This window comes from Blennius ocellaris, assembly GCF_963422515.1.
Source record: "Blennius ocellaris genome assembly, chromosome: 21".
Taxonomy (NCBI): Eukaryota; Metazoa; Chordata; class Actinopteri; order Blenniiformes; family Blenniidae; genus Blennius; species Blennius ocellaris.
Window position 1 is genome coordinate 2,382,574 of NC_137670.1, and position 18,087 is coordinate 2,400,660.

General features: G+C 47.7%; 1 protein-coding gene across 1 annotated transcript in view; it reads left to right on the forward strand.

Moving 5' to 3' along the window:
- Positions 1-18,087, forward strand: part of LOC308145514 (uncharacterized protein) — a gene marked incomplete at both ends in the record, with an annotated part of 45,665 nt that overhangs the window by 17,649 nt on the left and 9,929 nt on the right. Inside the window, one exon of the mRNA XM_080516978.1 lies at positions 13,719-13,762. Within this exon, the coding sequence (XP_080373104.1) occupies positions 13,719-13,762 (44 nt within the window). The remainder of the gene's footprint in view (positions 1-13,718; positions 13,763-18,087) is intronic.

An 18,087-nucleotide genomic window follows, 5' to 3' on the forward strand; every position in this document is an offset into this window, starting at 1 on the left:
ATATGATAGACTGGTTGAACCTTCGAGACAGAAAGCAAGACGAAAATACTTTTCCTTTGACTTCCGTCGATGCTTCTGACTTTAGTTCGTGCTGATCAGGTGGTATTGATCAGGTGGTATTGATCAGGTTTTATTGATCAAGTGGTGTACTGTGCAGTCGGTTTTGAGATTTTTTTACGAAAAAAATAAAAAAAGAGCCGAGAGCAAAATGGCAAAGAAGCAGGATGGAAACATGAAAATCAAATCGTGGCCCGACGACGGAGGTTATTGATGCATTTCTTTCAGCTGGCGGCATACATTTTTAATCGTCTGTGATTATATAGAAAAATCTGCTGTATTTCTGCATCATACGTACCCTGTACACAGGAAAACTACATTTCTATTTCTATTCTTTATTGTTAGAGTTTTTAATCATTATTTTATCATTTGTCAATTATCTATGTAATTGATTTTAGTTTGTTATTATTATATTTTATTGTTAAATCTGAGCACAATCTGGACCTGAACCGAGGATTTTCTGAAAGATAAAGTGTTCTAAGGTGCCAAGAATTACACCATTTTATTTTATTTTATTTATTTCGTTATAAATTTATATAATTAAATACATTTACGGTTGTTAAGCTGTTGTAGGGAGAACATGCAAAGTCACTTTATATGATTTAACATGACAATGACATGACAAAGGTGAAATCTCCACCTCTCCTCCTCTCCACCGCTCCTCCTCTCCTCCTCTGCTCCTCTGCTCCTCTCCTCCTCTCCTCCTCTGCTCCTCTCCTCCTCTGCTCCTCTCCTCCTCTCCACCTCTCCTCCTCTCCTCCTCTGCTCCTTTCCACCTCTCCTCCTCTCCACCTCTCTACCTCTCCTGTCCTCTCCTCCTCTCCACCTCTCCTGTCCTCTCCACCTCTCCTCCTCTCCACCTCTCCTATTCTCCTCCTCTCCACCTCTCCACCTCTCCTCCTCTCCACCTCTCCTCCTCTCCTCCTCTGCTCCTCTCCACCTCTCCTCCTCTCCACCTCTCCACCTCTCCTGTCCTCTCCACCTCTCCACCTCTCCTGTCCTCTCCACCTCTCCTGTCCTCTCCTCCTCTCCACCTCTCCTCTCCTCCTCTCCTCCTCTCCTCCTCTCCTCCTCTCCACCTCTCCTCCTCTCCTGAAATCTAAGTTTTCCAGCTTCAATCTCTCCTGGAGACGTTATTTTATGGTGTTTTCCTCCGTTCATCACTGAGTCCATGTGTTTCTGTGACTTTACTCGAAGTTGATTGCATTAAGAGTGGGAGACTGAATTAAATATGAAAACAGCAGTGTGTGTGTGTGTGTGTGTGTGTGTGTGTGTGTGTGTGTGTGTGTGTGTACGTGCGCTCCGTCGACAGCTTGTTTGTCTCAATCAGCCGTCTCTTGTTCTGGGATTCATAACGAGCCAATAAACCATCCTAATGTCCTCCGGAGGACGTTTCCTCCCCCGCCCCCCCCCTCCTCCCCCCTCCCTCCCTCGCCATGACATCAGTCAGGCAGGCGTCTCTCGCCGCTCCGCTCAGACCCGCTCGTTCCTCATCGCGTCTCTTTAACGACGGCTGGACGACACGAACCGCGTCGTTCTGCTTTATTGCTCTTGGCTTGATGAGGCCTGACTGGAGTCAATAAGTTTGTACTGCTGGTGATAAACAAGGCGCCGCGAGAAGAAAGGAAAAAAAAAACCCTCGTTGACCCCGGTCAAATACTGAGTTGAACTGGAAAACCCTGAGCAGGGAGCGTCCCCATGGCAACAGAGGCTGATCTCCTTTTATCTCCTCTCTCTCATCCACTTTGTATGGGGAATTTCTTCACGGTTTTGGGGGATTTATTCGGAAGCGGTTCGCCGTCACCTTCCCAAACTGTGATCAGATGGTCCTTGGGTGATGACAAATCGTCACCAAACATTTCACGCAATTCGTGTTTTTGCGAAAAAGTTGGTCAAATTCATTCATACACACGATAAATAGACTAGAGCAGGGGCGTCAAACTAATTTCAGTTGAGGGGCCACATCAACCTAATTTGACCTCTGGAGGCCGAACAAGTCAAACGTAACATATTAAACTGCAGATATGGACAAATGTCAAAGTCTTTCCTTCTTTTGATCCTTTTGTAACTGCAAGAATTTGCCAGTCTATTCTGAAATGTACATATTAAAGGAAATCAGATATTATATTTGCAAAAAAAACACACACAAAAAAACCCCTCAGTCACCTATATCTGGATATCATATTTTTATTCAGGATTAAAACAATTTGTCATCATCTGGAAATTGTTTTGACTTTACGTGTCTAAAGTATCACTTCCCATAAATTGGACTCATTGTTTTATTGTGAAAGGCGTTGCGTTATGTGACCTCCACAGATGCATTAATGTCGGGGGTCAAATTCTGACCAAGGGCGGTTTTGAATGTCATTTTTTGCCAATCTAGTGTTTTTAGATCAGCCTCTGTCAGTTTTCATTTTTATACTTTAAAAAACATGGCGGGCCGGATTAGATCCTCTGGACTCTGGTTCTGGCCCCCGGGCCACATGTTTGACACCCCTGGACTACAGCTACACTCGGTAGAGCGCAGACCTCCGCCAACCGAGTTAGCGTCGCTAGTGCGATAGCCATTAGCTCATATTGACGCTAACTAGTGTGTGAGACTGTCACAGGTCCACTGGTTGTGCTGGACGGATGATTCTCATTCCCTCTGTCTGCATTCCTGTCCTCCCCCGTCCTGCAGATGTTGCGTCTCCAGCAGCTGTCTGGACTAATTGCCGCTGTGACCGAGCGGCTGACCGGCCCGCCGCAGAAGACGCAGATTAAACGTCGCGGTTGCCGCTGCGGCTCTGAGCCATTAGTCCTCCAATCACCTCCTGCTCCGCAGAGCGGCCTGCGTGGAAACATAGCGCCGTACGGCGGCTCCCTGCAGGGCTCCCCGGGCCTTGTGGCCTGAGCTCCAGCTTCAGAGCTAACTTTCCTGTTCTCCACCCCCCCTCCCCTCCCTCCACCCCCCCACGCTCTGCGCCGCTCGGGGCTTACAGCTTGAAGTGGGAGCTAATGATGCACTGAAGTAGGTTAGCGGCCCGCAGTAGAGCAGCAGCAGCAGCAGGAGGAATTCTGCCGAGATGAAAATGTTGCGCGGCTCAGTCGCGCTCCTCAAACGCTAATTAGCTCCGCCGACGCTATCGATCGCGCGGCCGCATCGATTGCGGCGAGGAAAAGATGGACGACTTGTTTGTTTTTTTTTGTAAATGGGGGCGAAAGGGACGCTCGTGTCGCCGCCGTCGCTCTACGGCTGTCAGAGAGCAGTAACCAAGTGTGTTAATTACTTTTTCCGATAGTGGTGAAGTTACTTTATTAGTTACTGCAAATAAAAACTAACTGGTTGCTGTATTATCTGGATGTTAGAGGAGGAAGATGCTCTATAATCTGGAGGTTAGGAGAGGAAGATGTTCTATAATCTGGAGGTTCTGGGAGGAAGATGCTCTATAATCTGGAGGTTCGGGGAGGAAGATGCTCTATAATCTGATGTTAGAGGAGGAAGATGCTCTATAATCTGATGCTAGAGGTGGAAGATGCTCTATAATCTGGATTTTAGAGGAGGAAGATGCTCTATAATCTGGATATCAAAATATTTTAAACTAAATGAAACTAAGTAGCAACAAAACATCTGAGATTAATTCTAAACATGTCGGCTGCTCTTAGAAAGAGAAGCTAACTGCTACTCGTGCTAATTAAAACTCCTGCTAGTGCTAAAGTACCTGCTTTAATAAGTGTGTCCCGGATTAACGAGGGACTGGTCTGGTAAACAAGAGACTATCGAAATAACCACAAAGCTCCACTGAATGGGAAAGCTTCAAAAATTGCTAATGCTAACGGCGAGCTCCGCGGCCAGCCGGAGCGCGGCAGCGGCTCGGCGACCGTTCCTGGTTTCGCTGGAACAAGTTACTGATCTTACTTCTTTCTTCTTGCGTCGGCGGAAACCAGACAAAGCGAAACTCGTCCTGCGTCGTCTGTGAAGAGAAACCTGTGCAAACTGGAGCCACTTGTTCATGTTGACTTGTTCTCTGTCCTGCTGTCGCTTCACACAGGACGCGCGTGCCGTGTTAATCTGCGGCTGAAAATAGTCTCACACACACACACACACACACTAAAAAAAAAAAAAAAAAACTGCTCCGTCACTTGTGTCTGAGCAGCTTTTAGTGAAGCGAGGATGTTTAATTTGAATTATTCAGCCATTTTTTTCAGGACTGCTGTTCCACCTCCGGCAGCCTGTCATGATAAAAACAACCGTTCTGATGGTCCGTCCACACCAGGAACCTGGTTCACCTGAACCAGATGTTTCTGGCCTGTCATCCACACCAGGAACCAGGTTCACCTGAACCAGATGTTTCTGGACTGTCATCCACACCAGGAACTAGGTTCACCTGAACCAGATGTTTCTGGACTGTCGTCCACACCAGGAACCAGGTTCACCTGAACCAGATGTTTCTGGCCTGTCGTCCTCACCAGGAACCTCGTTCACCTGAACCAGATGTTTCTGGCCTGTCATCCACACCAGGAACCAGGTTCACCTGAACCAGATGTTTCTGGACTGTCGTCCACACCAGGAACCAGGTTCACCTGAACCAGATGTTTCTGGCCTGTCGTCCACACCAGGAACCTCGTTCACCTGAACCAGATGTTTCTGGCCTGTCATCCACACCAGGAACCAGGTTCACCTGAACCAGATGTTTCTGTCGTCCACACCAGGAACCAGGTTCACCTGAACCAGATGTTTCTGTCGTCCACACCAGGAACCTGGTTCACCTGAACCAGATGTTTCTGTCATCCACACCAGGAACCAGGTTCACCTGAACCAGATGTTTCTGTTGTCCACACCAGGAACCTGGTTCACCTGAACCAGATGTTTCTGGCCTGAGGCGGTTTTAGAAGCGTGAAAACTGTTTTTTTTTTTTTTTTACATGGATCCAAGAGTCGGGAAATTCTAAAACCCCGGCTCAAAAAAGCCTTTACTTACTTCTCCTTCCCGTCTTAATCTTGTGGTTTTGTGAGGCGGAGGAGTTTAAAAATAGCTCGGACTTCATTAAAATGTCGTTTGAGCCGCTGATATTAAGTGAAGGTAACCAGATTGGTTCGGATAATCACTAGGATGTGAAATAAAGTTTTTTTTTTTTTTTTTTAATCTGACTCGGGTCTGTCTGAGTTCTCCGCCGTGGAGTTTTACAATCTGAACTCTCAAACCTGTTAAAGCTCCGGAAGCAGAAAGTGTCGGATTGAAAAGCTTTTCTAATAAACCATCAAATAGTTTAGAAGCTGCTTCATGTTGAGCCACAAGTCGGTGCTGTTGTTCGCACGTCGTCCTCCGCCATTGTTGTTGTTGTTGCTAAGTGACGCCGATTCGAGGGTCACAAGGTCAGAAACTCTGAAAAACAATGTAGTTTTCATGTTGGTCCACTAGATGGTGTTGTTGTTTGCTCTTAGTAATAAAACCACGCATTGGACAGACTGTCGATTATAAAACGTCCAGGAGAAAATGGACGGAGGAAACTTTGTTCTTACCTACTGAGCATGTGCAGAAGAACGAGTATTACTGATTTGACAAAAAAAAAAAACGACGGGGAGACATGAAGCGGCGCTGGAAGGTTGAGGGTTAATGCTGATTGGAAGAACTCGTCTTCCGTGTCTGAAGCTCCATCAGCTGGCAGTTTGTCTGAAACGGGCCCCGGGTGTTTCCGTGTACTTTGCCGCGGCCTCATGTTAGTAATTCAGGGTTAAGTGCTTTGCTCAGAGCTGCTCCATGGTTTTCTTGGGAATGGAGCCACGAGCCCACAAGCCGCCGCCGCCGCCGCCGCCGCCGCCGCCGCCGCCTACGCGGTCAGAGAAGAAGCATTACAGTCGGAGAGGAGCACGAAGCTTCCACCTCCTCCTGCAGCGGGGCAGCTCGTCCAGGTTTTTTACAGTCCGGCCCCCACTTCTTCTTTCCCCCTCCTGGTCGAGTCTCACGGCGCCGGAGGGCGGACCCGTCTCGCATCTCGGCCTCGACAAAATGTCCTCGCTGATGTCAGAAGACAGTTGCTGGTCATGAGGGAGGAACTGTGTCGTTTCCTTTCCCTTTTTTTTCTTTTTTTTTCGCAGTAGAAAGAACCACAACGGACACTTTTATCATATCGTCTTAAATTTAACATGAGACGAAGGCAGGAGGACGGAGGTAAAGACGAGTCGAGCCAGCAGGTGATCTCTGCTCAGTCCGGTCTGTCTGTAGTTGTGGATCATAAATAATCCCACGCTTGTCTTAGAACTGACTTTCGTGGACATTTGATGCTCTGAGGAGCTGAAACATGTTGACGGTCCAAAGCTGGCTACTGGAAATAACTCGTAAGCCCTATTGAGTTTTTACAGACTAAAAAACAAAAGCTGGCTCGTATCTGTTCGACAGCAGGGTCCACTACCCTTCTGTAATGCCTGACATCCTTGAGGTCTTCGGGGGATTCAGCCCCTGGGGTTCTGGAGCCTTTCAATTAATAATAAAAACTAAAAAAATTCCGCTGCTGCCCCTTGAATATACTATGGGGTTGGTCCTGTGACCCTGACCCTAGGGTTTGGTCAAAAGTGTGCAGGACCCAGCTAATTAGCCACTGATCCATGACCCTAGCCTCCCTCTTAGGCCACCCACCAAATATCAGCTCAATCGAGCAAAATGTGTTAGCATGCTAATTAGCATGCTATACTAATACCTGTGAACTGCCTGAAAATCACAAAGGACACCTCCCAGGTGTCGCTGACCTGGAATCTGGCGTTATCTCACATGCTAATATGCGAAGCTAACGAGTTTAGCTAATTAGCTAGTGATCAGAGGAATGATAATAAAATGTAAACGCTTTTTCCTGGGATAGTAATATTTGCCCGACGCCTCTTAAAGAGGCAGGCACAAATAAAAAGGTCGTGTCAAATTTTGGAGGGTTGGATTTGACAGGAAATCTCCACGAGCCTCTGCCTTGGCGCCGGCCACACGGCAGCACCGCCTCATGTCACTCGCGGTCGTTAGCGGCTGGAGTTGGTAGCAGCCGTCAGACTGTCGGGGGGGGGGGGAAACTTGTCGGGCCGTCAGAAGATCTCAGCTCTCGGATGATCTGCGAGCTCGTCTCGCATAACGACGCACGACCACATGTTGTCCGTCTCTCGTCAGCGGCGGCTGAAGTCGTAGCGTGTCGCCGCCGCAACGCGGCGACTTCAGGGACAAAATGTTCAGTCGCTGCCGAATGTAGCCCGACTACCGACAGGGTCTGTTTTATGTTTCCTCTCTCCGGAGCTTCCGGTCCGGACCCGGTCCTTGTTTTGTTTTTTTCCAAGAGGTGTTCAGGAAAGACAAAGGTTGAGGGACACGTCTCTGATCAACAGGTTCTTTCAACATTCCTCTGATAGGTTCCGCTTCAGGAAACACGCATGATTGAATAAATGATTCAGGATTTTGTATCTTGAGGTGGAATTTTGACGTCTTGGTTGCAGCTGAATGTGCAGTTTCCCTGCATTTGGTAGTTAGTTGGTAGTTAGTTGGAAGTTATTGTACACACTCAGGTGAAGCGTCCTCCCAAACTGCGGACTGCTCCTTTAATTCACAGTTTAGTAGCTGAGCTGGTCGGAGAGGATTTTTTTTTTCTTTCTGTCAAGGTTCCCCTGCTGCTCTCTCTCTCTCTCTCGCTCTCTCTCTCTATCTCTCTCTCGCTCTCTCTCTCTCTCTCTCTCTCTCTCCGACACACACCTTACCAGACTCTCCCACGAGACGACCGCAGCATACTGATTTCTACTGGAAGTATTTTTTTTTTTTTAAGTGTGTGTGTGTGTGTGTGTGTGTGTGTGTGTGTGTGTGTGTGTGTGTGTGTGTGTGTGTGTGTGTGTGTGTGTGTGTGTGTGTGTGTGTGTGTGTGTGTGTGTGTGTGAAGCAGTTTTGGAGACTGTGATTTGCTGGCGATGACTGAGAGAAGGAGGGAGGGAGATACGCATTGACGGAGAGAGCAAGAGAGAGAGAGCGAGGGAGGGAGGGAGGGAGGGAGGGAGGGAGACAGAGAGAGAGCGAGGGAGGGAGGGAGAACACTGTCCCTACCAGCCTCTCTTTTCACTGCAATTGAGGCAGCCAGCTCTCCTCCTCCTCCTCTTCCTCCTTCACCACCTCCTCCTCCTCCTCCTCCTCCTCCTCCTCCTCCTCTTCCACGGCCGCAGCAGCAGCAGCAGAAAAAAAGAGAGAATCTGGACTAAAAAGATCGGGATGAACACATAAAAGACGAGGAGGAAGGTATGAAAGACGTGCGGCGGCTGTTCCTTCTCCTCCGCCCCCCCCGCTCCTCCGAACACCCACACCCGCCGACTGCGCGATGGGGAGGACGCCGCGCCGGGAGAGAGTGAGGGGGAGCGGAGAGTGAGAGAGAGGAAGAGTGGATCGCGGAGAAAAGGATGGGAGCCGGCGGACGGAGAGCCGGAGGAAGAAGTGAGGCGGATGATCTGACCGAGGGGGAGGAAGAACTGATGGTGTCCATTTTTCACGGGGAGCAACAGGAATAACCAGCTTCCATTCTTCTTCTTCTTCTTCTTCTTCTTCTTCTTTTTAATTCAGCTTGTTTGTGGGTTTCTTCTATTTTTTGGGAGGGGGGGTGGTTTGTGACGAAATCTAAGGTTCTGTTTGGAATCCCTCCGAAGTCCTAGTGCGACCCCCCACCCTCCACTTCCACCCCTCCCCATCTTCTGCTGTTGTGTGTGTGTCCTTGTAATTGTGTGTTGTTGTTTTTTTTTTTTTATTTATTCATTCTAATTTGTGTTGACATAAAGAGCTTTTGTGTAACGTCCTGTGTGTCCGGCGCCTCCTCATTCCGCTCCGTTCGCAACCTTCGGCCATCTGTGGACGACTCCGGCCCCCTGGATCCGGTCCGGGGGTCAATGTGCCCGCCGAAAGTTTGTGCGCCGCTCCGCGGGGCGACGGCGGCGGCTCCTCGGAGGGATGTATAATACATGGCCGGCCGATCAATAATTCAGCATCAGGTGGGCATCCCTGCGTCGTCGCCTGGCGGCTGTTGATCGAGACGCCGAGGGACGTCGCGCCCGGTTTCCACAACGGCGTTCGCCTCCACCTGGAGCCTTCGGTGACCTCCGTCACACCACAACTTTTCTACCCCCACCACCTCACCGGGCGGCGTGCTTTCCGCAGGAACTTTTAAAAAGACACACGTATCTAGAGGGGGGAGGAGGAGGGAGGGAGGATCTGGCCGTGTCGCACTTCTTGCCATGATCGGCGTCAACAGCCTGCACTCCGCGGGGCGCCTGCGCTCGCGCTCCCTGTGCACCGTGCGCTACGGCAGAGACTTCCGCATGATGGACCCGTTCCGCTATCCCAGGACCCCGCGCTCCCGCTCCCTCAAGCCCCTCGTGTTCCCGGACCTGCTGGGCAAAGCTCAGGACGGACAGAACCACCCGCAGGCCCGGAAGAGGAGGAAGGTACTGAAAAAAAAAAAAAAAAAATACAAATAAAAACCAAAAAATCTTCCCTTCCAGACGAATCTTTTTCAGCAACTGGGTTCAGGAACCACAAGACCAAAACCACTGATAGCCCTTCGTGACGATGGGTTAAAACCATCAAACTGGGTAATGAGTCTAGTTTAGATTCAGGTCGGTTTGAAATTCAACCGATCGACTGAACGCAGCAAATTGTTTTTTAAAACAAACCACCAAAGAAAAATCCATAATTAATGTAAAAACATGAGAACACGTTTTAGTGACTTGTTGCTGTGACAGTCTCATGTTTTCATGATCAACTCTGTTGGTTTCTGTTTTTTGTGGAGTTTGGTCTCTAAATGATGCAGTTTCAGTTGGAAAAAGAAAAAAATAGACACATTTCAATGTTAACTTTGGAAAAAGAGATTCTTCTGGTGAAGATCTAAAGTCTTAGTTTTTGTAAAAAACAAAACAAAAAAACAGTAGTGGTTAGAAGTGGAGCCTCAGGGTGAAAATTCTCCTGCTGGGATTCTCAGCTTAAGTGACTTTAATGCTCTTTCTGCTCATTTCCAGTCATTTAAGGGAAGTTGTTGACTGTTGGTTGTGTGATGGTGAGTTTGTGGACCTGGTTTGATGAATCAGGAGGATGGATGGATTGAAAACTGTCACTTTAAATGGCTCATACTGTTCAGCTCTTCAACACTTTGGTCTTGTGGTTCCAAAAACATAGTTTTCAGAGTTTATTGCCTCAAAATCCAGCTCTCTTAGCTCTATTTCAATATCTGATCCTCGGAGCTGCATTCAGAATCTGCTGTGTCTGTGTGAGCTGCACTGGCTCCGCCCACACACACGCCCATCTATGGGAAGAGGAAGAAGTAATTCCTCTCGCGGTGCCATGTGCCAGAGCAGAGCTGCCTGATTGTGGGAGGAGCCTCCCTTGATTGTGATTGGCTAAACCGCCTGATGACACTATATAGGGTTTGGTTTCTGATTGGCTGGTTGGAGCAACACACTTTTTAAAACCTGGAACAAGTCAGGGAGAGAGAGGACACACTTTCTACACCTCTGGGGTGTTGTTCCAGGTGTGGAGACGATTCGTATTGTTAGAAAACCTTTATAAAGTGAGTTTTGTTTAATATGACCCCTTTAAATGTGAAGACAAAAGAGTCGATCACAGCCTCAGTTACGATGCATTTAAAAAAAAATTAAAACGGCAGTAGAAATACAAGTAGTCAAGGTATTCAACCATAAGATTTCCTCCTCTGAAATAACAATAAATCACATTGCCTGAACTCACCCAGGCTGGCGTCGCTCCTCCGGTGGAGTCGTTGAAAGAATCGCCGCCGACATAGATTGAAAGTGTGCGTTGCGGCGACGTTTCAGGTCAAACTGCGCTTCCTGTACCGCTGAAGGTGACTTTATTGGCTCCCTGCGGTGGAATTGTTCTGCAGCCGCATTGAGAGGACATCAGAAGTACGAGCGATGCTTCAGTGGACCGGCGGAGGACGGAGACACTGGTCGGGCTTTAGCAGAAAGAAAACAAAATCCCTCGACGGTGGATCAAAACATTCACCGGATAAAAGTACAAATGTCGAGGGACGGCTGTGAATCTCCGCCACTTTAATACCCGGCCTCAACCGTCCGGCGGGGATTTCTTTTTCTGCGGGTTGGAAACGAGTGTCGACGTTCTTTTTGGTTTCTTCTGTGTGCAGAAGTGATGCAGGCAGAGTAACTCTAATACATGTTGGACACGTTGGTTTCTTGTCGTCCTCGGCGGCATCTTGTCCGGTTGTTGGTGTATTTCTTTGGCAGCGTTGCAGCGACACCTGTAGGCCTGGCATGTGCACTACATGGTTGTGACCCGTTTTCATGTTGAGGGGGGGAAGGAAAAGACGTTTTTGTCTTGTGTGGACGGGGACTTAACGTCCTGTGGGTGAGAGTGTTGATAGTCAACGGACAGTTGGTGTGTCCACCTTAAACGCTGAAGGTTTGTTCTGGTGGTGAAGAACCTGCTCGAGAACAGGAAGCGCTCGGCCTCGGCGCCGAACGAGCTTCGCTCCACGTCACTTTTAACGAAGCTTCAGCCCGAGTTCAACATGAAAGGCCTTCCAGCCGCTTACAGTTTGGATTTTATTCCTCCATTCCCGCATATTCAGTTAAACTCTTGCGCTCTGTGTGTTGCATCTGATTCCTCATCATGTCTTCCCGTCTGGAGGTTAAACGCCTCGTTTCGGTCCGTCGCAATCGAGTTTCCCTGCCGCGTTTGTTGCTGCAGCGGCTCCTGCTTACAAATTCACTCTTAATATTTGATGCTGACCAGATTTGTGCTACAGAAGCAGTTTGTCTCCGGCTTCCCCGGGAAGCTCATCTCGTCTGTTGCGAGCCATTAAAATGCAACGGGAACAGTTCAAGTTTGCGACGCGCCCTGAATGCAGAGGAGCAAACCGAATCTGCGACGGTTAATATTCACGAGGCGCTCGTCATCGGGCCGGGCATCGGTCGCACGGAATCACGGGGCCATTAGAGATCCTATTTCATCTGACGAAACAGTCACAATGCAGGGAAATGAGGACGATGACGGGCGGGATCGCGGCGGCGGCTTTAGTTTCCTCCCGTGTGGAGATCAGGGTCGGAATGTGATCGGTAGATCCACATCAAACACCAGAGAGAGGGAGAGTATATCTTCGTTAACAAGTGGTCCAAAGCAGCTGAGATGGATTTGCAGATTGTTCACGGTCTTCTCACTATTTGAGTTGTATCATCTGTAAACATCCGCGGTCACGAAACACGACTCAGCCCCACAACGTAGACTCTGCGGTGCCGTCCGGTGGACGTTTCAGTCCCAACATCAGAAATGTCGGGAGGCAGAAGAAGACGGGTGAAGAGTCTGAGGTGGAACGTGAAGAACGACCCTCGGTAGACCTTCGCCAATGTTAAGATTCTGTTGGTTCCTGTTCTTTCGGGTTTCTTGAACGTGGGTTGCCTTGTGATTGGCTGCAATTTGGGCTAATAGTTTTGGCGAAAACTTGGCGAAATACACACATGGTACAAATATGCAAAGTGAGATCTTTTGTCTCAGGGTACATCCACACGACAAAAAAAAACCAAAACGTTTTTTTTTTCTCTTCGGCATTTCTTCCAAAGACATTCCGTCCACACGTCAGTATGAAAATCGCTCAACACGAGGCTTCAGGACATGTAGTACACATGTCAGGCCTTTAGGGGCGCTGTGACTCACCAAACGCACCAAAAATGCAGAAGAAGACAGAGCACATAGAAATCTAGAAGTAGATCCCTGCTCATGAACCTGTATGTAGTTCTAGTTCTATAGGTCTATGGCCCTGCTGCGAGCGTCAGCAGCTTGTAGTCCCTGATTGTTGTGGTTGTTTGATGACATCACGGACCACCGTGGGCGATTACGTCATCTTTTTTCCCCAGATAATTGTCTTTGCCGGGGTTTTAAAATCCCGCCTTCGCGCCTCTAAAACCAGATGTGGATGACTGACCAAAAACAGCTGGTTTAGGTGAACCGGTTTCCTGGTGGTTTCCAGGACGGACCCTCGGAGCAGTTGTTGTTGTTGTCATGATAAATGTGTTTATTGGCAGCATGATGAGCGTTCAGCCATGCTGTCGGAGACTAACGTGGCTTCTGTTTCACGTCTCCACGATAAGAAGTGACCACCTCGACACCGTCAGGGACGATTTCAACCTTTCTAGAGATTTAGGGGAAAAAAAAAAAGTTGCTTTGCTCTGTTGTTGAGTCCATAACTGAAGCGGTGGTCGTCGTCACACGGCGGTTCTCCTTTCAGACCGTCATGGCCGCCGCGGGTTCCCTGCGTTTTTCCTCGACTCACAAAGCAAAATGTGTTCTCCTGCTCGGATTTCTCGGGTTTCTCGAGACCTCCGCTTCGCCGCGGTTCGTGTGGAAGTCTGAATTATTTACAAGCTGATTGATTAGTTCCTTCTGGTATTGACGAGCCATTAATAGCTTTGTTAGCCGCTGGCGGTGCTGAGGAATCGTTCGGCGGGAGAAGGAAACGGGTTAAAGACGGAGGAGACGTTTCTCTGAGTGCAGTTATTGAATGGAGCTCGTTGACCACTCAGAAAACAAACAACACACACACACACACACACACACACACACACACACACACACACACACACACACACACACACACACACACACACACACACACACACACGTATCTAAATGTGATTTTTCTTTCCTTCCTCTTCAGGCACTTTACAACTCGATCAAGAATCAGAAGCTGCAGTGGACACTGTGAGTAGTTTTTTCACCTCGTTTCCTTTGTGCTGGTTTTGTTTCTTTCACCGCCGAAGGATTAACAGTTTCCTGGTTCCAAATTTGATTTGGTGGAAAATGGTGGAAAACGACTCTCTTGGTCCTGAAGGTTGCAGACCCCCGAGCTGGACGAAGGAACGTGACAACAATGTGTTCTGTTAAGACCAGCTGCCGGATTTCTTTATTATTATTTACTTATTTATCAAACTATTAATCAGTGGGTGTTGTGATGTTTACCTGCTAAACCAGGGGTCTGCAACCTGCGGCTGTGGAGCCACGTATGGCTCCTCAGCTCCTCCATAGCGGCTCCCCGAAGCTTTCAGTGTGTAAGGGAAATAAATATAGTTTTTATTGTATTTTATTTTGTTTGCATCCCATGCAGATTTTCAAAACAAATGCAGGATAAAAACAGATAAGTGAGGTAAAACAGCGAAGTCGGTCATATTGTTGAAATGGAAAAGGGAAAGAAAAGAGAAAAATAACAAAATAAGAAAAAGGTTTAAAAAAATAAAAATAAAGAAATAAGGAAAAAAACGAGAAAAAAAATGGGAAAAATATTTTTCTAAATGAGGAAAAATAAAGGAATAAAGAACAAATGGAAAAAGAACAAAATGAGAAAAAGGTTTTAAAACAATAAAGAAATAAGGAAAAATGGAAAAAAATGGAAACAAATTTAATGAGGAAAAATAGAGAAATAAAGAAAAAATGGAAAAAGAACAAAATGTGAAAAATATGTTTTTTAAATGTCGAAAAATAATGAAAAAAATGAAAAATGAAAAAATATTATTACAGCTAAAAGCACTCTAAACAATGTGAAACATACAGCAGCTATAAACAGCAAAAATTATATATATATATATATATATATATATATGTATGAATGTTTTTCTATATTTATTTCTTCATGTCAGATAATTAACGTGTTTTACGGCTCCAGAAAATTTTGATTTGGTTGAAAATCATGGAAACGCCTCTTTTGGTCATCAAGGTTGTAGACCCCTGTGCTAAAACACACACACACACACACACACACACACACACACACACACACACACACACACACACACACACACACACACACACACACACACACACACACACACACACACACACACACACACACACACACGCAGTCTAACTTGTTTGCGTCCTCATAATGACGCGCGTGTCGTCAGGCGTGTGAAGCAAACATTAGTGTCGAGGGTTTCTATTCTGGATCGCGGCTCCTCCTCGGTCCCTCCGAGTCTCCGAGCCGCCCAGATGCCAATTAAGTCACTGGCTTACCAGGCTTTGTTTCCATGGCGACAGCACCATGGATACGACTCCATAGTTACCGCATCGCTCTTCTCCTCCCTGTGTTCTCTCAGCTAACACACACACACACACACACACGGCACGTAGCCTCCACTCCAAGATAATATCGTATTACAACATAAATTAATTAATTTCCAAAAAATCTATTATTTACATTTTTGGGGAAAATCTTTTTTTTTTAATGATAATCATGACTTAAAGATACTTTCAACAGTGGTGGTAGTATTGTTAGTATTAAAACACAATTAATTATAAATGAATGGATGAAACTCGGCCTCCATTCATCAACAGCTGAATTATAATAATAATAATGATAGAATACTTATTTATTCTATCCTCTTATTAATTAAACATATTTCATTTGCTGATTTGAAGCACATAAGATAAACATATTTGAGAGTCACGTCGCATCAGCAGGCGCTGATCGCCCGCGAGGGTTCTAGTTTTTATAGATCTATTCCGCCAGCGACAAACTTTCTCGTCCATTCACTCCTTGTCGTTGAAACTCAGCTCTGCCACCTAGTGGCCTGGAGTCTCTCTTCTGTTTCGTCACACGGTTGCACTTGCGGGCCACCGTAGTCCTCGGCGACTTGAACGGATTTACCTAAAATCCTGTTTAATTCCACTCTGGAATGAATAAATAAATAAATAAATAAATCTGTTAATGGGTGCAGGAAAAAGCCTGCTTCTGCGCACGTGAGGAGGGCGGTGTGCAAAAACACACACAAAAAAAAAAAAAAAACCCCGCCAGAGAGAGAGACGGCGTCTGAGCTGCTCTTTACCTGCATCCTGTGCAAAGGTGTGACCACAGCCTCCCACCACGTTTCCTGAAATAGCGGCGGCAGCAGCTCCCGGAGCAGCCGAGCAAAAAAACGTGGTCAGAGGGAGGAGATCCGCCGAGAGGCCGGCGATCCAGTTCAAACTCCTCCGCTGACGTGCAGACGAGGCTATTTAAACTCCTGCAGGACGTAAACAAGTTAAACTGAATGAGCTCTTGTGTGAAATGCAACACACACACACACACACACACACACTCACACACTTTCACACCCTGCTCGCTTCGACTTGATGCATTTTTTTTTTTTTTTTAATTCTGGCGAGTTTCACAAGCACCAGGGACCGACACACAAACCGACACCCTTTGCCGTTAAAAAACCCACAAAAAAAAAAAGCCGCTTTGTTTCTCGTTGCACGCGTCCGTTTACACGTTTGCCATTGTGATCGCGGCTGTATTCTCTCTCTCTCTCTCTCTCTCTCTCTCTCTCTCCCCTAAATATAGGTCAGGCCTGCATTGATTTAGTAATTTTACTCCCAGATTGAGGCTTTTTTTTTAAAAACAAAAACATTTAAAAAAAACACAAGCGCCCCTGCCAAGGCCTGCGACCGAGGTGTGAGATCCAGACACCGAAACAAACCCGTCGAATATCAGTTGTGCATCTGGCGTCTCGTTACAGGTGTGTGTGTGCGCGTGTGTGTGTGTGTGTGTGTGTGTGTGCGGTGGCTGTTGCTTCACGCCCCCGCGGTGAACGACGTGCACATGGCCACTCGGAGCGGGAGGACGGATGCGCCCACATGTTCTCCACTCACACGGAGCGACGCAGCAGAACATGCACATGCTCCCTCATTCAGGAGGAGCGGGGGTGGGGAGAGGAGGAGAAGATGGAGGGAGGGAGGGAGGGAGGGAGGGAGGGATCGTGCACTCAAACAGAGACGCAACAAGTGGGAGATGCGGATCCAGGGAAACGAGACCAATCTGCTCTGTTGTTCCTTTTATTGCACGGTGAAAATGACTCAGGAGGATGCAGTAGGTCCGCCGGGCCTGCAGGTGGCGCTGTGACTCTGCCACAGAAGTCCACCAACAGAAAAAAGAAAAGAAGACACGAAAAATATTACTGAAATTGGGGAAATCTGCCATGTCGGTCGCTTCTGCAGGACGCCGTCCGCCATTGTTGCCGTCGTGACGTACAGGTGCGGGGTCAAGAGGTGGGCGATGATGTCATCGTTTTCAGCCGAGGCGGCGTTTTCAGATTTCTCCACTTACCGAAAACGGCGGCGGCGGAGGCGTCGTGTGGGCGGAGCCTCCAAAAGACTAAAGTCGGGAGCATAGAGCTGCAATAATAGATCCAAGAGAGTCTGCGCTCTCTCTCTCTCTCTCTCTCTCTCTCTCTCTCTTCTATTTACTAGCTCTGGAAAGTGTCCACTTCCTGCTTTTTAGTCCTCTTTTCCTTGTTTCCTGTCCTCCCCCTCTCTCTCTCTCTCTTTTTCCTCCTTCCTTTCTTTCATCATTTCCCTTCCCGCTCTTTTCTCCTCATTTCCTCGATCACGCCTCCCATTTAGTTTTATTTCTTTTATCCGTTCCTCCTGTACGCTTCATTCTCTTTGTCTCTTTCATTGACTTCCTTTCTTCTCTGCTCTTTTATTCGTTTTTTTCTCTCTCCCCTCTTTTCGTCTTTTTCCATCTTTATCTCTCGTTTTTTTATGGTTTTTGTTTGTAATGTTCAGCCTGAGAAGCATCGTCTGTCTTTTTTTTCCCTCCTCCCCTCCCTCCATCTCTGTCGTATATGTATGCATCCCTCCACCCCCCCCCCCCCTCTCTCTCTCTCTGTTGTAGAGAGGGATGCAGCAGCAGGCTGCAGTTACCAGGCAACAGGCAAAAAGCTCATTGGCTCGGTCTGCTCCTCTCTTCCTCCTCCTCCTCTCCTCCTCTTCCTCCTCCTCCTCCTCCTCCTCCTCCTCTCCAGCTCCTGCTTGGGGTTAACTGCTGTTGGTTACTCATAGCTTGGTCTCATGGGGGGTGGAGGGGGGGGAGGATGGAGGGAGGATGGAGGGGGGCATCCTTCCATTTTCTATTTCCAGGCTGAACTTTTGCACCGGTGCCGCCTGGTGAGCGAACAAGTGGAGTTGCGGCGTTGCGGCGCCGCCACCGCAGCCTAAAGCCTCCATCATCTGCTAATGTGACAAATCCCTTTAAAAAAAAAAAAAAACACCAA